Raw genomic sequence first — 24135 nt, 5'->3', positions numbered from 1 at the left:
CTGGATCCTCCCTCCTCCCCTCACCCCCTACCTCCACTGCTGCCACCACCACCAAAACTGCTCTGAGCTCACAGGGTGCAGCAGGAATATGGTAAAAGGTAGTCTTCGTTGAACATTTAGGTTGAACATATATATAATTATGGTCTCAGGAGCCACTGAAATCCAAAGCTGTATAGGCAAAATGTTTATCTCTATGGAAATACTCTCAGGGGAGAATTACTATGTTGTGTCCAGTTGGAGATGTTTGTTTTTAATGTAAACTCCACTTTGTATGCACAAAGCCTGTTGAATAAAGCCTGGTCTACCAGGCGTTGGAGTTCTTGCTTGAGTTTTAGAATGATGCATACCAAGTGAAACTGAACATCTTACTTCCTTTTTCCATATTTCAGCTTCTGTTTAAGTATATTTGGCTATTAATTCTTCCTCCAGATGTCTTCGAAGTGTTTCATGTAAAAGGTGTCATGTAAATTTTAAACAAGATTATTATGATTTTCCTGTAACTACCTCATGTGAGCAGTCTAGGTCAATTTCCTTCCCTATTTAGCTGAAGCTGCATTTGTTACTTATTTGACATTGTATATCATATTCTAGGCAGTGTTTTAAGAGCCTTACCAAATGTTCACTTATTTATTTAATTGTGTTAACAGTGATATGAGGTGGTACTATAATTAACATTTCACAGATGAGGAAGCTGAGACATGGGCAGTATAAGTAATTTTCCATGCCATACAGTGAATCCTTGACAATGAGTTCAAGTTTAGCACATTAGTCTGCACTTTATTTTTTTGCTGGTCCTGGGGCTTGAACTCAGGGCCTGGGTACTGTCCTTGGGCTTTCCTCAAGGCTAGTGCTCTACCCTTTGAGCCACAGCACCACTTCTGGCTTTTTCTATGTAAGTGATACCGAGGAATTGAACCTGGGTCTTCGTGCATGCTAGGCAAGTACTCTACCACTAGGCCAAACTCCCAGCCTATTTTATTACTCTTTCTATGCTTGCTTCTTAACCAAAGTAAAATCAATTTAAGCAGTGGGGTTTTCCCATGTGAAGTCTCTCAAATTTTGTTACAAGCTTATTCTTTACTGGTGGCTGGTTAACACTGAATATGTTGTTTGATGAGGGTTCATGGTACTGATGGCTTCACTGGCTTCAGATCCTCAACTGGTTAATACTTGCTTTGTGTTTGAGAATTGAGAGGCATTGTGGCTGGGTCAATGATTCTGCAAACATAAACTTTCTGTGGCCACAGTAACACACAAGAGATAGCGTTTTCCCTCCTTCCTTTCGTTTCTTTTCTTTTTTTTTGAATGAGGTGTAGTACTGGGACTTGCTCAGGGCCTTGCACTTTGCTTGCCTGCTCAACTGGTGCTCTCCCACTTGAGCCATGCCTCCAGCTCCTGCTCTTTGCTGGTTATTTTGGAGTTGGAGTCTGGAGGATTTTTCTGCCAGGACTGGCTTTAAATTGCAATTTTCAGTATCTCACTCTCCTAAATAGGTAGGATCACCAGTGTCCAGCTAGACATAGGCATACTGATGAGATGACATCATTTTTAAATAGAAGAATAAACTTTTCATTGTATTTTTCTGAAAGTGGTTGATAGAAATCTGTATAAGCTTTAAAGCCACCCAGACGTTCTCTATGCCAGGTGCTGGTGGCTCATATCTATAATCCTAGCTACTCAAGAGGCTGAGATCTGACGATTGTGGTTTGCACAATGTCCGTGGGGCTCATCTCCAATTAACTACCAGAAAACTGGAAGTGGAGAAGTGGTAGAGAGGTGACCTTGAGCAAAAATACTTAGGGACAGCACTCAGGCCCTGAGTTCAAAGCCCCATGATCCACAAAAATAAAAAAAGAATATAATAAACCACCTTTCTCTACCTCTCTTCTCTCAGTTGATAGTATCACTTCACTCAGAGATTTGTTCTGGTTCCATCCATTTCCCTGTGAATGCCATTATTTTATCCTTCCTAATGACTGTGTAAAAGTCCATTGTATATAGGTCCTATGCTTTTTGGATCCATTCATCTATTGTGGGGCATCTGGGCTGTTCCCATATCTTGGCTGTTGTGACTAGTGCATCAGTGAACATGGACGTGCAGGTGTCCTTGTCCTTGTCCTTTTTCATGATGCTCAGGGTAGGTGCCTAGGAGTGGTAGGCCTGGGTTGTAGGGGATGTTTATATTTAGATTTTTGAGGAGCCTCCAGATTGCTTTTCAGAGTGATTGTATTATTTTACATTTCCACCAGCAGTACAGTAGGGTTCCTTTTTCTCCATATCCTCGCTGGCATTGATTTATTGTCTGAATTCAGAATATTGACCAGTTTAACTGGAGTATCTCAGGGTTGCTTTCATTTGTATTTCCTTTATGGCCAGGGATGATAAAAATTTCTTCATGTGTTTCTTTGCCATTTTTACTTTCCTCTGAGAAGTCTCTTTTTAGCTCCCTTGGCAGGCAGACTCTTTTAAAGGAAAATCCTTAGCAACTCTAAATCTGGCAATAACAATAACAGAAAGAGTGCAGCCTCAAAAGCTCTGGCAACCTGGGACTAGCAAAAAAAAAGCCGTAGAAGTCTGGGTGTGGTGACTCACGCCTGAAATCCTAGCTGTTCAGAAGGGCAAGATCTAAGGATCGAGGTCCAAAGCCAGCCCAGGCACTAAAAAGCCTAAGACTCTTATCTCCAATTAACCTCTAGCAAATGGGAAGTGGGGCTGTGGCTCCTGGGGAAGGGCGGTAGCCTTGAGCTCATGAGCTCAGGGACAGTGCCCAGGTACTGAGTAAACCCCATGACCCACAAAAACAAAAAACAAAAAATAACAACAACAAAACTGTAGCAACAGCAAAAATTTGAGGGATTGGCTAATTTATGGCCCTGTTCCTGAGATCAAGGCATTCAATGTGCTAAGTCAGGATTAAATTATATCCCCAATGCTGCATCCTATGATAGGGTAAGACCTCAGACCCTATGGACCAGAGTAAGTGGTAAATGGGGAGAATTCTCCTCTGTGGAGAATCAGAGTCCTGTTCTCAAAGTCAAGGATCATAAACAATGTATTCATTGCAGACTTACATTATCTCTCATGGGGGATTATTTAATTAATCTCTCATTCTGTCTCTGTCTCTCTCTTTTTGTCGGTCGTGGGGCTTGAACTCTGGGCCTGGGTGCTGTCCCTGAGCTCTTCATCTCAAAGCTAACACTCGACCACTTAAGCCACAGTGGCCACTTTGTTTTCTGGTGATTAGTTGGAGATAAGAATCTCAGGGGGATGGGGGCATGTGAGTATGGCCTAGTGATAGAGTGTACAACCCCTAGTGTGCACAAATCCCTGGGTTCGATTCCTCAGTACCCACATACACAGAAAAAGCCAAAAGTGGCACTGCAGCTCCAAGTGGTAGAGCTCTAGCCTTGAGAAAGCCAAGGACAGTGCCCAGGCTCTGAGTTCAAGCCCCAGAACTGGTGAAAAAAAAAAAATCTCACAGGCTTTCATGCCTGGGCTGGCATCCTCAGATCTCAGCCTCTCTGAGTAGCTAGGAGTCCAGGCATGAAGGTGCCTGGCTTAATTAACCTTTCTATCTTTCTATTTAGATTTAGTCTTCTAATTCCAAACAACCTCAACTGCTATGAATTTAATTATGCAGAAACAAACAGTATTTTGCTCAAAAATATTAATTGGTTTTCCCATTGAAAAGACAATGTAATCAAAACCCCTTTACGTTAGTACTCAGTTTGTACATTAATCCCTATGAACTGCTAGTCATAGAACTATGACAGTCACATCTTTCTCATTATTCTCATTCTTGAGTCTGTATACTCCCTTCAGTATCTCCTGTGTTGCATGGAGGAACACTTAGTCATCCTTCAACTGACACGCCTTTAGAAGACATTCATGATGCGTTCTTTTCCACCTCTCTATTATGGCACTTCTCATTTCAAGTTTTCCCCATTACATTCTGAACTTTCTGAGATGGGGCCCCTCCTCTTTAACAACCATCGCCGCGTTGCCTCACTTAGTTCTTCACATACATGTGTTGCTCAATGAATGTTTGTTTAAGGGATGAAAGCATTAACAGTTTGGTCATGCCTCTTACAGTTGGGCAGATGCCACTACTACTCTTGCCATTGAAAGGGCCTCTTCTTTTCTCCTTTCCCTGGTCACTTTTCATTTTTTTACATTTATCTTTATTTCCCACTCATATCTCTTCCTGTTCTCTTGGTCATGCTAAGGTTGATTGGTAATACAGAACTGGTAGCAAAGCAAGATGATCACAAATTGAGCAGTCCACACTGCCATTTCAGTTATTAGTACAAAAAGCACAAATAGACCTTTGAAGCTTTTAGAAAAACTGCTGTAGTCAGGAGCCAGGAGTGGGAGGGTGTACCAGTTGACTGCAGCAAATCCTAAGCCTGAAGCTTTTCTCAGAGTCTTTCTCCTCACAGCTGTTTTTGCTTCTTATAACTTTTATCAGTAAGTGGATTTTTCTTCTTTTTCTTTCTTCTTTTCATCCTTCCTTTTCCTCCCATTTTCCCCTTCTCCCTCTCCTCCTTATCTTCTCTCTGACTTCTCCCTCTTCTCTTTTTACTTTCTCCTTTAAATCTTTTCCTTTACAAGTTTCATCATCTTGTCTGGGTGATTATAACCTGTTCTGTCCAATATGCTGGCCCCTAACCATATGCAGTGATTTAAAGAACAATTTGTTTTTTTCATTTTCATTTTTTTTTTGCTAGTCTTGGGGCTTGAGCTCAGGGCCTGAGCACTGTCCTTGGGCTTTCTCAAGGCTAGAGCTCTACCACTTAAACCACACCACCATTTCTGGCTTTTTCTATGCATGTGGTACCAAGGAATCGAACCCAGGTCTTCATGCTTGCTAGGCAGGCATTCTACCACTAGGCCAAACTCCCCACCTCCTAAAGAACAATTTTTAAGGATTAGCAGGACGAATGGTATGTTGACAACATATGCTACGTTCCTCTGAGAGGAAGTTGAACTAGAGCAGGACCTGAATTCCTGAAGGAGGTGACAAGATAAGAGACTTTCTAAGTGGAAAGGCGTGCAGGAATACAGCTATAGGAGTGAGGATGACATGTTCATAGTGGAGTATGTTAATATTTAGATTGAGACAAAGTCATGGGAATCTTTGAACTGTATACTATGGAGTTTCTAGTATAAGAATTTTCTGGCCTTTTGTTTAGTCTATTCAGATGTTAAAATTTAATAAATTCTCTATCATTCAAATTTAGTATGGTTGGTGAGGCAATTGTGGAGTTAGGTATAAAGTTTCAAAGCATGTCAAAATACTGCTTATTTCCTTGCAGGTATTCTGCTCTCAAACACTAAAGGGATGGACTGGCCTGAGATTAGGTCCTCTTGTGTGCTTCAGAGTTGAAAGACTGTACAATAGAGTCAAGTATGTTTTTCCTTTAAGCACATTACTTATTTAAAAATCAGCATATATATTTAGCTATACAGTCCAAAAGTTAAGTAATGTATAATTAAAGCAGAAAATATATAACCAGAGAGAAATAGTAAACATATATTAAGTGTTTAACTTTGGGAGTCTCTTGCTACCTTAGTATTACCAATAATTACTTATAATTATGTTTTTCTCTATTTTGAGGAGGGAGAGGCCTTTCTAAGAAGTCCTTTCTGGCATTGAAAGTCCCAGGGCCTTGCCTGATCACACATAGTCTTTTTTTTTTTTTTTTTTTTTTTGCAAGTCCTGGGCTTAATCTTAGGGCCTGAGCACTGTCCTTGGATTTTTCTCAAGGCTAGATCTACCACTTGAGCCTTAGCACCACTTCCGGCTTTTTCTAAGTATGTGGTACCAAGGAATCGAACCTGGATCTTTGTGCATGCTAGGCCAGCACTCTACCACTAGGCCAAACTCCCGGCCCCCCACACATAGTCTTTTGTCATAAGAAGCCCCTGACACTTGGATTTTTTGTTTTTGTTTTTGTTTTTTGCCAGTCCTGGGCTTGAGCTCAGGGCCTGGGCACTGTCCTTGGACTTTCTCAAGGCTAGAGCTCTACCACTTGAGCCTCAGCACCACTTCCGGCTTTTTTCTATGTATGTGGTACCGAGGAATCGAACCCGGGGCTTCATGCATGCTAGGCAAGCACTTTAACCACTAGGCCAAACTCCCGGCCCCGACACTTGGATTTTTAAAAAAAAATCCTTTATGAGTAGATTCTAGTTTCTTGTTCAAATCTGATTCCTTCATCTAGTCTCAGAAAAGGCCTAAACAATATTCTTCTTGTATTCCCCTCATATTACTGATGGTAATGACATCTTTGCAGTATTTTTATAATGGAATTGTAAATGTAATTTTAAATATAGCATGACATTCATAACTTGTTTCATTTTCATTTTGATTGTCATTTCTTATCTGGCAAGCTTAGGCCGGGGTTGGCATTTAGGAACACTTTTCTTCCACATATCCTTGAGTCACTTAAGCAGTTTCTGTTCTTCTTTAAAGGAGGAATATGGTCAAAATTCCCACAGAAGAAAATAGGAGGGACTTTATTCTGCGATTGGCTTTAGTGTGAGTTGATGAAAAGGATTCAGGCAGAAATGTACACATTTGCTGTGCAATAAAGAGCCACATATTTTTTTTGTAGCTTTGACATCTTTCTCAGTGATTATTTATTTATTTAGTGGGTTGTGGGGCTTGAACTCTGGGCCTGGGTGCTGTCCCTGAGCTCTTCAGCTCAAGGCTTCTGCCCTGCCCCTTGAGCCACAGTGCCACTTCTGGTTTCCTAATGGTTAATTGAAGATAAGAGTCTCATAGACTTTAGTGCCAGGGCTGGCCTTGAACCTCAATCTTCAGATCTCAGCCTCCTGAGTAGCTAGGGTTACAGGTATAAGCCACTGAGCCCAGCTTCTCAGTGATAATTTATAGTGAGGGAGTTTTTTAGCTTTGTTCAGAGGAAGTTATTAGTAGATTTAAATGTTCCATATCTTGGATTTTACTGCTCTGTATAGTATACTTCTAGAAGAAAAGACAAAGGATGCTAGAGTATTTTGATGTCTGCTTTTGGAACTTATCATTTTGTTCTCTGACAGTTAATGTTGAGATTAATACAGAATGAATCAGAACACAGTTACGCAGTCACCTGTTGAGACAGACTTGTTGTCAGGCCTGTATTACTCGATTATATAGCCTAGTGGAATGTAAAAATTATGTCAGTCAGAGGAGCAGAAGTTAGTCCAGAGGACGCATAGAGATGGCAGTCACCGAGCAAAAGTTGGCATTCACTTGGTCTCTAGGGTGGCAACTTTCACAATGTAACAGTAAATAGCATTTTAGTGACTCCTTTAGTCCCATGTAAGTTTTAGTTATCTCCAGATATTTCTCTTGTTCTGTAACTAGAGCAAGAGAAGTCTGGAGCTTCAGATGTTTAATGGCATAAAGTTAAAGAAACTTGATGTCTTTGAATAAAGTCTTGTTTATAACACAAGAAGACCAGAGTAAATAGACCAGAATGAGTGAAGTCCATCTGGTTCTCCCTTTTTTAGATGATAGTCCTTTACCATATCCATCATCATTTTTACTTGTGGATTTTGTTTACTTTTAAACATTCACTTTCCTAAATAGCTTAGAAAATACAGGATACTAGTTTGAATACTGATAGAAATGATTATTTAAGACCCTCCCACATCTATAGTTTCTTTCTTTTCTTTCTTTTTTTTTTTTTTGCCAGTCTTGGCCTGGACTCAGGGCTTGAGCACTGTCCTTGGACTTTCTCAAGGCTAGCACTCTACCACTTGAGCCTCAGCACCACTTCCAGCTTTTTTTTTTTTGCTATGTATGTGGGGTACCAAGGAATCCAACCCGGGTCTTCGTGCATGCTAGGCAAGCACTCTACCACTAGGCCAAACTCCCGCCCCCCCCCTTTTTTTTTGGTGGGTCTTGGGGCTTGAACTTAGCCTGAGCGCTGTCCCTGAGCTCTTCAGCTCAAGGGTACTGCTCTACCCTTGAGCCAAGCCCACTTCCTGTTTTCTAGAGGTTAACTGGAGACAAGAGTCTCTAAACCTTTTGTGCCCTGGATGGCTTTGAACCTTGATCCTCAGATCTCAGCCTCTTGAGTAGCTAGGATTACAGGCATGAGCCACCATCCTTCACTTCTGTAGGTATTTTAACATGTGATAAAGTAGTTATGGTGAATAGTCTCTGAAGAAATAATTGCTACTTCCTATGACTATCCTTGAAAAGAAGAAAGAGGACTAGGGATTGGCTCAAGCGGTAGAGCACCTGCTTAGCAAACAGGAAACCCTGAGGTCAAACCTTAGAACTGTCAAAAGGAAATAAAAAGAAGAAAAAGTGTGCAACACAGCAAGAGACAGAGTTTGACACATTATCTCATTTTCCTTACCTGCTTTAATTCATTATATCCGGTACTTTCATTCAATCATAGTCAATTTAAAGTTTTTATTGGCTAAGAAGCTGTGTTAATAGAATGTTGGGAATTAATAAAGTTGGAAACAATAGTTGCTCTAAAGTATACCAAATAGTCTAGCAAAATGAGCTGGGAGGTGGCTGGATGGAAGGCATGTCCAAAGGTAATCCAAGGCATAACTTAACATTTTTTGTTGCAATCTTATCTTTCTCATCTATATAATGTTTATGTGTGAATATCTATACATATATATATGTATATATTGCACTGTCCATCATGGTGTATTTATTATTAGGAAATATAATGAATAAAGGGAGTCTTGTTTTATTTGGTATGATTGTGTGAAGGTGTTCTCATTTTTTTGCCCTTGTACTATCACTGTTTAGAAATGGATCTTTAGCCCTATGCAGTGACTCACGCCTGTAATCCCAGCTACTCAGGAGGCTGAGATCTGAGGATCAAGGTTCAAAGCCAGCCTGGGTACAAAAGGACCTGAGATTCTTATCTCCAATTAATCTCTAGAAAATGGGAAGTGGGACTTGGCTCAGGGTAGGGTGGTAGTCTTGAGCTGAAGAGCTCAGGGACAGTGCCCAGGCCGAGTTCAAGCCCCATGACCCCCCCCCCCAAAAAAAAAAGAAAGAGAAGTGGATCTTTATGGGTCACACAACTAAAACCACGAAGTATATACCACTTAAGAGTAAATGAGAAAATCCATAAAAATCACCTAGAAAACATAACATGCCAAGTAAATGAGAAATTTTGTTTGTTTTTACAAAAGACACAAAGTATATTCCACTTATGATTGAATGATAAAATCCATAAAAATCACTTAGAAAACACAAGTAATGGGAGATTTTTTTTTTTGGCCAGTCCTAGGGCTTGAACTCAGGGCTTGAGCACTGTGCTTGGACACTTTTTGCTCAAAGCTAATGCTCTGCCACTTGAGCCACAGCAGCACTTCTGGCTTTTTCTGTGTATGTGGTACTGAGGAATCAAACCCATGTTAAGCACTCACCACTTGGCTATGCTCCAAGCTTTTTGTTTTGTTTTTAATTATAGTCTTCTTTGATTTAGTCTTCTTGCTAAGAGGATTTACCTCGCAGTGTTGAGTCTTATATTGTGAAAATTTAAAAGAGGAGAGAATGTGGGATAGGAGGTTCCTTGGCTTTTTTTGACGTGATCAGAATTAGATGAAGTGAAGTGAACTAACCATTGGTACCATTGCAGGAGGGAGCACTGGCAGTTGCTGGGAAATTTGAAGACTACTGTAGAAGGTTTGGTGTCAGCCAACTGCCCCAATGTTTGGTCTAAGTATGGTGGCCTGGAACGGCTTTGCAGGGACATGCAGAGCATTCTCTATCATGGGCTCATCCATGACCAGGTATGTTGAAATCTCCTTTTTTTGCCTGATGGATAGATCACGTTTAGGAATGACAGTTGCTTTAAGTTGGTTAACAGGAAGAAGTTGAAGATCACTAATCTTGAGCTCATTTATTTTGTGTGTGTTAGTACTGAAGTTTGAACTCAGGACCTGGGTGTTGTCCCTTAGCTTTTTTGCACAAGGCAGACAATATTATCATTTGAGCCATACCTCTACTTCCAGTTTTTTGTTGGTTAATTGAAGATAAGAGTCTTGGGGTTGAGGGCACAGCTTAGTGGTAAAGTGTGAAGCCCTGGGTTCGATTCCTTGGTGCCACATACACAGAAAATGCCAGAAGTGTTGCTGTGGTTCAAGTGGTAGAGTGTTAGCCTTGAGAAAGCTCAAAGACAGTGAGTAGGCCCTGAGTTCAAGCCCCTGGATTGGTTAAAAAAAAAAAAAAGAGAATCTCATAGTCTTTCCTGCCTAAGATGGCTTCAAAATTACAATCCTCTGATCTCAGATTATTCCTCCTATGTAATCTATAAATTCTTTTTTTCATTTATTTTTTATTGTGATTAATAGCAGGGTTATATTATATTCACCAGATAAAAAGTGCATTACTTCACATACATTGATACCCTTTCTCATGTCTTGTTCCCCATTTCCCTCCTCCCACCCCCTGTAATCTATAAATTCTTAAGGGCACAATAAAAGAAGAAAAGGAGCTAAGGCAAAAAAAAATGTATTTGGTTTTACTGGGCACCGGTGGCATATATGTGTAATCTTAGCTACTCATGAGGCCGAGATCTGAGGATTGTGGTTCAAAGCCAGCCCGGGCAGGAAAATCCTTGAGACTCCTGTCTTCAACTCACCATCAAAAAGCAGAAAGTGGGGTCTGGGAATGTGGCCTAGTGGTAGAGTGTTTGTCAGCATGCATGAAGCCCTAGGTTTGATTCCTAAGTACTGTATAAACAGAAGAAGCTGGAAGTCGTACTGTGGCTTAAGTGGTAGAGTGCTAGCCTTGAGCAAAAAAGGCTTAGGGACAGTGCTCAGGCCCTGCGTTCAAGCCCCAGGACTTGCACAAAGGAAAAATTAAAAATGTGTTCAGTCTGTTTCATTCAGGAAATGTTTTTACTTAATAAGAAACACCAGCTCTACTAAGTATACTGAATGTACTGTCCTTGGTGAAATACTTTTGCCTAGAGACCATTGTTTGTTCTAGTGCTAAGTAATTGTTTATGCTTGGTAAGACTGGTGTAATATATTTCTTTCCTGGTGCAAAATTCTTTTTCCCTCTGACTACCTTTCATTTACATTTTTTTTCCTTAAATTTAGACCATTATAATTACTGTCATTTTTTTTTTGTGTGTATGTCTGAGACCATGACTTGAACTCAGTATCTGATACTTGCCTTTGCCCATTGGCTGGTACCTACTACCTGAGCCACACCTTTAACCCGTTATTACTATCTTTACTTTAAGTTTATAATAGCATTAAAGAAATACTTCGCTTGTAAGACTAAATACATCTTTTAAATACTTGTGAAATATGTTGTATATATAGAAGTTACTACTGAAAGTAAAAGGTAAAAGAAAGCAAAGATTAGCACAAGTGCTTAATAGATAATGATTGGGTATAATGATTCCTCTTAGAATCATTCCAGGACACCTACAATATACAAAATGCTTTCATTTTTAGAATATCCTTTAAACAATCCTTTGTAGGCATCTGGTGATGATATAAATAATGATTTTAGCCGGTGTGGTGGCTACTCATGAGGCTGAGATCTGAGGAACTCAGTTCAAAGCCAGCCCAGGCACTAAAGACTGTGAGACTCTTATCTCCAATTAACCACTAGAAAAGGAGAAGTGGGGTTGAGGCTTAAGGGGTAGTATGGTAGCCTTGAGCTGAAGAGCTCAAGGACAGCCCCTAGGCCCCAGAGTTCAAGCCCCATTAACCCCTCCCTCACACACACAAATAATGATTTTATAGTATAATTTTTTTCAGTATAAAGTTTGTTGACACTGAGTTTCTTTTTCTTTATTCAACTATTCTGATAAGCTTTGTGTTTTGAAAATGGAATTCAGTAGAATTTGTTTTTTGTTTGTTTTTGTTATATCCATCATAGTTTTTCTATTTGCAGGTTTTGTTTTGTTTTGTTTTTGAGCTCTTCAGTGCAAGGCTACCACCCAGTTCCATTTACAGGTTTGATTCAGGCTAAAATTGTCAAGTGAATCACTGGGCTTTAGTATCTTTTGTGTGTGTGTGTGGGGGGGGAATTGGTACTGGAGTTAAAATTTGGCTTTATATTGGCATAGTGTGCTTGCATTTGGCACTCTACCACTTGAACCTTTCCTGTAGGCTACCTTTTTGTCAATTATTTTTTAAAATTTTTATTTATTTATTTTTTTGTGGGTTATGGGGTTTAAACTTGGCCTGGGCACTGTCCCTGAGCTCTTCAGCTCAAGGCTACCACCAACCCTACCCCTGGGCCTGGGCATTGTCCCTGAGCTCTTCAGCTCAAGGCTACCGCCCTTTTGTCAATTATTTTGAAGATAAAGTCTAGTGGACTTTTTTTTTTGCCAGTCCTGGGTCTTGAACTCAGAGCCTGAGCACTGTCCTTGGACTTTCCTGAAGGCTAGCACTCTCCCACTTGAGCCACAGCACAACTTCCAGATTTACTATGTTTGTTGTTCTGTGAAATCGAACTTGGTCTTGGTTCATGCTAGGCAAGCACTCTACCACTAGGCCAAACTTCCAGCCCTCTAGTGGATTTTTTTGCCCAGGCCCTCTGGCCTTGTATCAAAATCTTCTGGATATCAGCCTTCTGAGTAACTAGGGCTACAAGCATAGGCCACCAGTGTCCAGCTAGCTCCTTCCTTCCTTCCTCCCTTCCTTCTTCTGTCCCTCCCCCCTCCCTCCTCTCTTGCTCTCTTTCTTTGTTGGTCTTGGGGCTTGAGCTCAGAGCCTGGGAACTGTCCCTGAGCTCTTCAGCTTAAGGCTACCACCCTACCCTTGGAACCCTAGCGCCACTTCTGGTTTTCTGATAGTTAATTGGAGATAAGAGGCTCAGGGATTTTAGTGCCCAGATTGGCTTTGAACCTCGATGCCTTCTGAGTAGCTAAGTTCACAGACATGAACTACTGTTGCCCAACTGTTGCCCAGCCAGCTTTATGTAATCAGAATTTATTATTAGCTCAAGTCACCTCAGAAAAGACTGAACCAGCTTTATGAAAGTGTTTTTATTGAGTCGAGAAATAGAATATTATCTGAGTTGTATCTTTAAATCGGTGTTCTTATTGGATGTTTTCAGGACTCAGTGGAGAAGTTAGTTCAGATTAGACTTTTAAGAATAAGTTCTTGGGGCCGGGAGTTTGGCGTAGCGGTAGAGTGCTTACCTAGCATCCACGAAGACCCGGGTTCGATTCCTCGGTACCACATACACATAGGGGAAAAAAAAGCCAGAAATGATATTGTGTGGCTCAAGTGGTAGAGCTCTAGCCTTGAGAAAACCCAAAGACAATTCTCAGGCCCTGAGTTCAAGGCCGAGGACTGGCAAAAAAAAAAAAAATGTTCTGGGGGTGTGTGTGCGCCTTTGTGGAGTGGGCAGAGGTGGCCTGTGGAGTCCCCAGCGCTCACTGTGTGTGGGGGGGGGAGAGGGGGTGTGGGGCTCTGCGGGGCAAAGTCCCAGCTCAGGCCTTGTAGAAGGAAGTTGTGGAGGAGGCAGAGAATGGAAGAGATGCCGCTGCCAATGGGAATGCTAATGAGGAAAATGGGGAGCAGGAAGCTGATAATACGGTAGATAAGGAAGAAGGTGGGGAGGAAGAGGAGGATGGAGATGAGGAGGCAGAGGCAGCCCTAGGCAAATGGGCAGCTGAAGATGATGAGGATGACCATGTTATACCAAGACTGATGAGGAGGACTAGACAGCAAAAAAGGAAAAGGGTAACTAAAATGTCCACCGTGACCTATGCACCTTCCACTTCCTGTCTCAGAATGTGGTCACCTTCTAGTAGAGGCTCTCCATCACCCCTCCAAAACCACCACGGGAATCTGCAGCAGGGGAGGAAAATACCAAAACTTCTAAGGCCCTGCTTTCTTTCTTAAAAGTACTTTAAAAAGGAAAATTTGTATTTTTTAATTTATGTTTTTGTACATATTGTTAGGGGTCAGCCATTTTTAATGATCTCCGTTGACCAAACCAGCCTTCAAAACATTCTTTCTTACTTCTGACTACCTGTGGTGTGATCATGTTCATTGTAATCTCAAAGGAGAAAAAAACCTTGTAAAAACAAAAACAAGCCGGGAGTTTGGCCTAGTGGTAGAGTGCTTGCCTAGCCTGTACTAAGACCCAGGTTCAATTCCACAGTACCACATACATAGAAAAAAGCTGGAAGTGGTGCTGAGGCTCAAGTGGTAGAGCTCTAGCCTTGAGAAAGTCCAAGGACAGTGCTCAGGCCCTGAGCTCAAGCCCAACAAAAAAACAATCTTATTCCGTGCATTCTAGTAACTTCTTTTTGTGTATGAGATGGTTAAAAAGGCCAAAGATGATAAAAAACGATTCTTTTTTTTTTGTCTATGAAGTTGTTGTTTATTTATTTATTTTTGGCCTGTTTGATACATGTATGTGTGAAACAATGTTGTCCAACAATAAACCGGAATTTTATTTTGCTGAGTTGTTCTAAAAAAAAAAAAACTTGTTTGTTAAACATGTCATCTGAAATATGATATAAAAATCAATGTTAATAAATTCTTCAATAAAAAAAGAGTAAGTTCTGAAGGTTAGTCCTTTAAAGACAGGACTTTAAAGACAGATGATTGTCCTACTTTGGTGACACACACCAGTCATCATAGCTACCTGGGAAGCTGAGCGCAGGAGAATCAAAGTTAGTCCCAGCAGAACATTTTGCAAGACCTCTTCTCAACTAATAGTTGGGTGTGGTGATATGTCCCTGTCACCGTGGTTACAGAACAGAATGAGGTCAGAAGTATCTGAGTTTTAGGTTTCAGGACAGCTGGGGCAGAAACGTCTGCAAAAGTTATCTCAATAGAATAAGCGGGGCATGGTGGTACATTCATGTCATTCCAGAAATGATGAGAAGCCTAAAATAGGCCAAATATTGGAGGCATGGATTGCCCCAGAACCACCAAAGAGAAAATTTATCCTTAAAAGAGCTCAATGGTTGTTTGTTTGTTGTTGCTTGTTTCTTTGTTTTTGACTGTTGTGGGGCCTGGGTCTGGGTGCTGTCCCTGAGTTCTGATTCGGCTTAAGGCTAGCTCTTTACCACTTGAGCCACAGTGCCACTTCAATGTTTTTTGTGGTTTTTTTTTTGGTCAGTATGGGACTTGACTCTGCACTCTGTTTCATTCTCTATTTGCTTGCTTGCTTATTGCTGGTACTCTTCATTTGCGTGGTTCTTCCGTCCTGGCTTTTCGTAGGTTAATTGGTGATGTTATCTCTTGGATGTCTCTACCAGGGCTGTCTTTGAACTGTAGTTTCTGTGTCTCATCTCCCTGAATAGCTAGGGTATAGGTGTAACCTTCTGACGCTTGGCATGATCATCATTTAAAAAAATTATTTGTCAATACATTGATTTTTAGATTCTCCCATGAAAGATGTTTGTGCCATACAACTAATATGTCTTACTTAGTTCCTGGAAGTGATGATATTTGTGCAAGCCTTTTGTCATGAGAATGAAAAATACTCAAGTATATGGTCATTTATAAAACAGCAGTATTGTTAACAAGTGGAACCAAAGAAAATCAGGCACTGTAATATACACACACTTAGCAGATAGAGGATCTAGTGGAAAGAATCAGAAACAGAAGCTTCATGTCTGTTTCATTGCTGCTCTGTCTGCCTTGTAAAGATGTAAGAATTAGTATTTGTGTCAAAAACTTCATTTTCCCTTTTATTTTTCCCCAATATTAAAACTGTCAAGAGTATGTGGCTTTTATTTTTTTTATAAACTATTTATTCATGCTGGCCTTGTCTTTTTTATTTTCAGAAGAATGTCATAGAATGTCAGTTGTATTTTGTTTTTCAAATTATCCAGGGCTTTGGGGAAGCTATAACATCATGACCATATTCTTAGATGGGTCTCACTTTTCCTGAGCAGCCTGCATTTAGGATTTTAGTCTTTCCCTAAGAGCAAACATTATAACAACCCAATCTCTTAGACAGCTTAGCTGATGAAAGTGAAGAGGATTCTCCCTTCCACTACTATCAAGAAGCAACTTGGAAGCATAATTCCAATAAAAATGTATTAGCATACATTAATTGTACTAAGAGGTCTCACTGTGACATTTCCATGTATGTATATAAAGTACCCTATCAATGTCACTACTTCTATCACTCTCTTTTACCTTTCTTTGACAATTTGAACCAGTTTCACTGTCCTATTTTCATACAGGCAAACAAACTACTTCAGCCATACTCATCCTCATTTATCCTCCCTACTCCTGTGGGCATCCATCTCAACAGATTCTGTTTTACTTTCCTGCCTTTCATTTGTTTTAGTGTGTATTAATAGCACCAAGGGGTTTCACTGTGGTATTTCAGATATGCATTTCGGTATTTTGGCTTTTTTTTTTTTCAGAACCAGAGCTTCCCATACACTAGGCAAGTAGTCTACCAGTGACCTATATATCCCCCACTCTGCAGAGAAATTCAAAAGTTGGCCCTCTGTTCCTATTGAGATGATCATGTGTGTTTTATCCCTCTTCCTGATGTATGATGTATCATGTTTATTGATGTATGTGTATGAAACCAGCCTTGTATACCTGGGATGAATTCCATGTGCTCATTCAATAGATAAGTCTTTTGGATTTGGCAAGCTAGCATTTTGTTGAGAATTTTTTGTTTCTGTTTGTTTTTGTTTTGATTGGTTGTGCAGTTTGAACTCAGGGACTAGGTTCTGTTCCTGAGCTTTTTTGCTCAAACTATCACTCTATCAACTGAGCCACAGCTTCACTTCTGACTTTTTCTTTTTTCTTTCTTTCTTTTTTTTTTGGTCTGGGTTGTTGGGCTTGAACTCTGGGCCTGGGCACTGTCCCTGAGCAATTCAGCTAAAGGCTAGTGCTCTACCACTTTGAACCATAGTGCTACTTCCGGTTTTCTGGTGGTTAATTGGAGATAAGAGTCTCACAGACTTCTGTGCCCGGACTGGCTTTGAACTGCGATCCTCAGGTCTCAGCCTCCTGAGTAGCTCAGAAAACAGGCCACTGGTGCCTGACCTGGCTTTTTCTTTTTCTTGTGATTAATTGGATATGAGTCTCATGGACTTTCCTGCCCTCGCTGGCTTTGACTTGTGATCCTTGGATCTCAGCCTTCTGAGTAGATAGGACTTTACAGGCATGAGCCATTGGTGCCCTGCTGATATAAACATTTTGCTGCCAGGTGCTGGTGGCTTACTCTTTTAATACTAGCTGCTGAGGAAGCTGAGATCTGAGGATCCTGGTTGGAAGCAAGCCTGTGCAGAAAAGTCTGTGTGAGACTCTTATCTCTAATTAGCCATTCAAAAACTAGAGTGGAACTGTGGCTCAAAGAGCACTAGAGCACTAGGCCGGAACAAAAGAGCCCTAGGGACAGTGCCCACCGAGGTCCTGAGTTTAAGCCCTACAACTAACAAAAGAAAAAAAATGCCAAGCACGGTGGCTCACACCTGTAATCCTAGCTACTCAGGAGGCTGAGATCTGAGGATCTCAGTTCAAAGCCAACTCTGGCACTGAAAAGTCCATGAGACTCTTATCTCCAGTTAACCACTAGAAAACTGGAAGTGGGGCTGTAGGTCAAGGGGCAGGACAATAGCCTGGAGCTGAAGAGCTCAGGGATAGCGCCCAGGCCCAGAGTTCAAGTCCCTTGACTGGCAAAAAAAAAAAAGAAAGAAAATATAAAGCCCCAAGACTTTAGTGTCAGGGCTGGCTTTGAGCTGGGATTCTCAGATCTCAGCCTCCTGAGTAACTAGGATTACAGAGCCACTGGTGCCCTGGGCATGGCTTTTTTTTTTTTTTTTTTTTGCTCCCCAATCCTGGGCTTGAGCTTAGGGCTTGAGCACTGTCCTTGGACTTTCTCAAGGCTAGAGCTCTACCACTTGAGCCTCAGCATCACTTCCAGCTTTTTTTTCTGTGTATGTGGTACCACGGAATTGAACCTGGGTCTTTGTGCATGCTAGGCAAGCATTCTACCACTAGGCCAAACTCCTGGCCTGGGGCTTGGTTTTAAAAAAAAAAAATCTTTCTTTGAAAATCAATAATAAAACTAGGTTTGTTCCAAAATGCTAGTGATTTGCTCATTTTGACTTTTCTTCCAGCAGGTGTGTTGCCGCCAGACAGATTACTGGCAGTTTGTGAAAGATATACGCTGGCTCAGTCCCCACTCAGCCCTTCATGTGGAGAAGGTAAGAATGGAAAAGAGCTGGTATACTGGTGTGTAGCTGCAAGTCTTCATTATCTGATAATCTGTTGGTAAAATCTTCTTCTTTCGGATAGAGTATGAACAGTTTCCTCCTCCCCTGCCCCCTCTGGTTTGTGAGACTTGAACTCAGGGCCTGGGTACGATCCTTGAGCTCTTTTTACTCAAGGCCAGTCTCTTCCACTTTGAGCCATAGCTACACTTCTGATTTTGTAGTTACTTGGTGATAAGAGTTCTCACATGTCAGGGGCAGTGGCTCAGGGACAGTGCACAGGCCCAGAGTTCAAGCCCCATGACCTACACACACACACACACACACACACACACATTGTGCCCAGAAACTTGAACACCCCCCCCCTCATAGCCAGAGACTAAAGACCAATGCAAATTGCAATGAGTCGTTTATTGACGAGCTCGAGCACGGGTCTCTGCGCACTGATAGTCAAGTGCTGACCAGAGGCCCTGAGCACAAGATTACAGCACCTTTTATACATACTTTGGTAGGGGGAAGGCCCCAGTAAGTGATAGCAACAAATCAATACACCATGCGGGAAATTTATACTGTGATTCCATTGAATGATTGGTGCAATACAAAGCAGGAAAGGAGTTGTGGCTAATCATTGGTCAGTCTAGCTGGCTGTCATTTTAGGAGGATGATTTTAGGCCAGATATGAGTCTAGGGGGATCTCCGTGGTAACAGGCTTGTGATTGGTTGACATCTGCCCTAGTTTGCTGGCCCTCATAAGTCCGGCCTTGTAGGTACTAGATGGCTATTATCTCTAGCTCCCGGCTTGGAATGTGTATTCTCCTTGCTAGACTGTAGCTCAGTGTCTGGGACCCAAGGACAAATGGATGGTTGTAGATTAGCCACAAGGACAGCAGTTGCATTTTTCATGGTTTTAAGCAGATATACAGAAGCAGAAAGGCAAGTTAAAGAAATACAAATACAAAAAAATTCAAATGAAAAAATACAATACAAAAATACAAATGATGGTTAACATAGGTTTATGAAAATATATGTGTAGATATTTTCTACGCTCCACACGCACACACACACACACAAAGTTCTCACAGTTTTTCCTACTCAGGTTAGCTTTGAACTGTGATTCTCAGATCTCAGCCTCCTGAGTCCCTAGGACTATAAGTGTGAATCACATGTGCACAGCTTTGCTTGGCTTTTCTGCTCAAGGCTGATGATACTCCACCACTTGAGCCAAGTCTTCTAGCTTTTGCTGATTAACTGGATAGGAGTCTCTTGAATTTGTTTGCCTTGCCTGGCTTTCAATTGTGATCTTCAGATCTCAACCTCCTGAGTATTTAGAATTACAGGCATGAGCCAATGGTACCCAGCTAAAATTAACTTTCAAATGAGCAGGGAATCAACTTACAAGTATTATACTGAGGCTTATCTTTGTTCTTATTTTTATTTTTTTGATTAAGCCTCTTTCCAACTTTGCCCTTTTTTTTCATTTGTTTGTATGTTTTGAAACAAGGCCTTGTTCTGTACCCCAGGCTGGCCTTAAACATGCAGTCTTCCTGCCTCAGTCTCTCAAGTGCTAGATTACAAGTGTGTAACACCACATCTGCCTTTTGAATTTCTTTTCTAAAATAGGTTGCTGCAGTCATTTCTTAATGGAAGCTGCCAGAAATTGCCACTCATGCATTTCATTGCACTGTTACTAGACTATGAAATCTTTTTTTATTAGTATTTTTTCCATATATTTTTTATTGTGATTAATAGAAGGGTTACATTGTATTCACCAAATAGAAGGTGCATTACTTCATAAACATTGATACCCTTTCTCATGTCTTGGTCCCCATTTCCCTTTCCCCCGCCCCCATCTTGTTTTCCCCCCTTCCCTATCCAATTTCAAATGACCAAATACGAATATATTCAGTATATTAGATAACAAGGTGAAATATTGTAACAATATGTGATAACCAAGGGACAACAAAAGAGATGAGAGATAACATAGTACATTAAGGACAACAATCACTCATTGTATGGCTTTCGTTTTTATATCCTGGAGGTCCTTTAATTTAGCCTTATACTATATGGCCTTATATATCTAGGTTTTGTTCTATTGTAAATCTCTGCTAGGAGAGCCCAAGGTTTATACTGATTATGACAAATGAGGGAAACCATTGAGTCTATGTTCCTTTGAGTCTGGTTTACTTCACTTAATATGATTTTTTAGACTATGAAATCTTAAGTTTAGAAACTTTCAAAGAGGAAGTTTCAAACAGAGAATAACATGGCTAGAATCAAAAGCAAGTGACCAGCTGACTTCTCTTTAGTGAAAAGCCTTGGTGGCATTTGCCTAGATTCTTCTCCGTAACAGCTTTCTTGCATTGCTTTCTGGAGGTCTCCTGAAATAGAGAACTCTGTGAGAAAGTTCAAGAGGATATTCCTGTACAATTGCCTCTTTGAAGCTAGAACATAAAGATAGAACAGTGTTGTCTCTCCCACAGTTGCCTATCTGGACTTTACTGTTCAGTGCCTTATTGGAGATCCAGTATAGCAGTTAAGCTATTCATCTTTGCCCTACCCTTGAGCCAAGCCCCACTCCCATTTTCTGGAGGTTAGATGGAGATGAGAGTCTCAGGTCCTTTTGTGCCTGGGCTGGCTTTGAACCTTGATCCTCAGATCTCAGCCTTCTGAGTAGCTGGGATTACAGGTGTGAGCTACTGCCTGGCCCTGAGCTTCTTTTTGTTCAGGGATAGCACTCTGTCATTTGAGCCACAGCTCCACTTCCAGTTGTGGGGTGGTTAATTGGACATAAGAATCTCATAGGGACTTTTTTGCCCAGGCTGCTTTAAACCCAGATTCTCAGATCTCAGCCTCCTGAGTAGGTAGCACTAGAATTAAAGGCATGAGTCACGAACACCCAGCTGTACTTTTTTGATATATATTTTGATTCGTGCCTCTTTGTCTCCTAGTTCATCAGCTTGCATGAGAATGGCCAAAGCAGCACTGATGGTGTGAATGAGCATGCTGTGGCAGAGCTGTGGTTACAGCACAGCCTGCAGTCCCACTGTCTCTCAGCCCAACTCCGGCCTTTGCTCGGGGACAGACAGTATATCAGAAAATTCTACACAGGTAAGTAGAGGTCATTTAGGGTTGCTGCATATATGAGTTTGTCTATGTGTATGTATATATACATATATGTATATATGTATGTATACACACACACACACACACACACACATATATATATATACACAGACACACTTCCTTATTGCCTTCTATCTCACTATTCCTCTGTAGACAACCTGCTAGAGCCTCGTATTTTACATTTGATGCTATAGATTCTACTCAGAAACATGTGTCTAGCCTTTTCTCTCACCTCCTTTGAAAAACTCCCTCATACTTTATATATAAGATAGTCCCCTATGCTGATACACATAAGTCAATAAGAATAACCACCACTTGCCAATAATGTGCCACTCACTGTTAAATTATACTTGTCATAGCAACTACAAGACTTGTATGTTAGCATCCTATTTTTCAACCAGAAAAGCAGTTCAAAGAAGTTGAATGATAGCCACAGTTACCCACAGCCAGGATTTAGTTCTAGGTCTTTCTGGCTTTGGTGCCTCTATTCTTGATCTTATTATACAAATCTTAATTCCTATATTTTACTTGTCTCTAAATTCCCTTTCCCCACAGTCATATGTTTCCTGCTCAATTCCTTTACTATTCCCTCAAGCTTCTCTCTCCCAGAGCCATAGAGTAAGTTCATCACTATAGTAGCCTTTTTCCTCCTAGAAACTGCTTTCCTGTTAAGTGACGCCCACGTGACCGCCATGCTCCAATGTCTGGAAGCAGTGGAACAGAACAACCCTCGCCTCCTGGCTCAGATTGATGCATCTATGGTAAAATGGATAAGAAATTATGTGTGTGCTGGGCCCTGGACTTCACCATGATGTAACCCTGAGTAGCAAATGACCTCTTCACTAGGGAGTTAGGAGCTGAAAGGCTTTTGTCTTTTTTAAAGCTTAAGAAGAAGGGGAGAAGATTAAGGACTTATTGAAATGAAGAGTCTAAGCTTAGATCTAAGATGGTTGTATCGGTGTTTCGGTGTTTTTTGGGGGGCTTGTAGTCAGGGCTTAATCACTGTCCAAACTTTTTTTGCTCAAGTCTAGCACTCTGCCACTTGAACAACAGCTCTACTTTTGGCTATTTGGTAGTTAATTGGAAATAAGAGCTTACAGACTTTCCTACTTATGCTTTCCTACATATGCTTCCATAAGGGCAGGCTTGACACAGAGCTGGGGAGAAGAGATATGTAGAATTCACAGTGCCATACTTGGTATGACTTAGTGGCACATAGATCATGCCATTTTTGTCTTTTGGTATAATAAAAATTTTGTACTACAAAGAAGATTTTATTGCCTGTAATTCATCACATTGCCAATATTCCATTCAATGCCTTAGGTAGAGTGGAATCACAGCCCATATTCCTTTCAGGTCAGGGAATCTCCTTTTGCTTGGTTTTAAATTTTTATGGATTATCATCCATTGAATAATTTCTATGTGTTAGGCACAGTGATTTATATATAAACCATGAATCGCCACATTTAATCCTCACAACTATAGGTAGCTGGTATTAATCTCTTTTTTTGTGGGTGTGGCAACACTGGGTTTTGAACTTTTGCCTTTTGCTTGCTAAGTAGATGCTCTACCACCAAGCCATGGCTCTAACCTATTTTTGTTTTTTTTTTTGTCAGTGGTGGGACTTGAACTCTGGGCCTGGGTGTTGTCCCTGAGTTCTTCACCTCAAGGCTATCCGCCCTACCCCTTGAGCCAGAGCTCCACTTCCTGATTTCATTTTCAGGTGGTAATTGGAGATGAGAGTTCCAGACTTTAGTGCCCAGGCTGGCTTTGCAGATCTCAGCCTCCTGAGTAGCTAGAATTACAGGTGTGAGCCACCTACTCAGCTTAATCTTTTTTTTTTTTTCCCAGTTGTGGGGCTTGAACTCAGGGACTGAGCACTGTCCTTGGACTTTTTCTCAAGGCTAGTGCTCTACTTGAGCCACAGTACCACTTCCAGCTTTTTTCTATGTGTGTGGTATTGAGGAACCAAACCTGGGTCTTTGTACATGCTAGGCAAGCACTCCACTGAAGGTAAATCAGTTGTCCAAAGTTCTGACAGAATGGCTTGTAAGTCGCAAGTATAAATTAGAGCCCTCATCTGTCTGACCTCTGATTCCACGCACATAGTTGTAAGCACCTTCAGGAGATAGCAACTCTACCTGACCACCTACAAAGATTCCAGTGTGTACAACAGGACAGCATAGTTTCAAAGTTATATTATAGAGCATAGCTACTGGCTCTGGCTGTAATGTCAAAGTGTAATGTCAAAGGCTAGCTTCTTTCTGTCTGTTTTTCTTTTTGTCATTCGTAGAACTTGAATTCTCAAAGGCTAGCTTCTATCAGCATTTCTATGATACTGAGCACCCTCCTCTGAGGGCCTCTATTCTCAACTCTGACCCATGTTTTGTTTTGTTTTAGTTTGCCAGAAAGCACGAAAGTCCACTGCTGGTAACAAAGAGCCAGAGCTTGACAGCACTTCCTGGTTCCACATATACTCCTCCAACCAGCTATACTCAGCATTCCTACTTTGGATCCTCTTCCAGTCTCTACCAGTCTATGTCCAACCACAATTCAGGTATGGGGGCAGGAATAGTTGGTGTTTACATCTAATAGTTACCGGATTTGTGAGTGCTGAAAGGCTGACAATTGAGCCTTAGATTGGTAGCTTGTCAAAGTTTTCTTTTCCCTCTCTCTCTCTGCCTCTCTCTGTCTCTGTCTCTGTCTGTCCGTCCGTCTGTCCGTCCCTCCCTCCCTCCCTCTCTCTCTCTCTTTGTGGGTCATGAGGCTTGAACTCGGCCTGTGTGCTGTTCCTGGGCTCTTCAGCTCAAGGTTACGGACCTATTCTTGAGTCAAGCCCCACTTTCTAATT

General features: G+C 41.2%; 1 protein-coding gene across 2 annotated transcripts in view; it reads left to right on the top strand.

Moving 5' to 3' along the window:
- Window positions 1-24135, top strand: part of Rubcn (rubicon autophagy regulator) — a 61053-nt gene that overhangs the window by 1098 nt on the left and 35820 nt on the right. Inside the window, exons 2-6 of one of the 2 annotated variants that reach the window (XM_090344669.1) lie at window positions 9624-9777; window positions 18072-18155; window positions 21110-21269; window positions 21939-22045; window positions 23685-23841. In XM_090344669.1, the coding sequence (XP_090200795.1) occupies window positions 9624-9777; window positions 18072-18155; window positions 21110-21269; window positions 21939-22045; window positions 23685-23841 (662 nt within the window). Of the gene's footprint in view, window positions 1-9623; window positions 9778-18068; window positions 18156-21109; window positions 21270-21938; window positions 22046-23684; window positions 23842-24135 lie in introns of both variants that reach the window. The other variant, XM_090344661.1, reaches the window with a different exon arrangement.

This window comes from Megascapheus bottae, chromosome 1 (assembly GCF_031878675.1).
Source record: "Megascapheus bottae isolate mThoBot1 chromosome 1, mThoBot2.hap1, whole genome shotgun sequence".
Classification (NCBI taxonomy): domain Eukaryota; kingdom Metazoa; phylum Chordata; class Mammalia; order Rodentia; family Geomyidae; genus Megascapheus; species Megascapheus bottae.
This window is presented reverse-complemented; position numbering and strand designations above follow the sequence as displayed.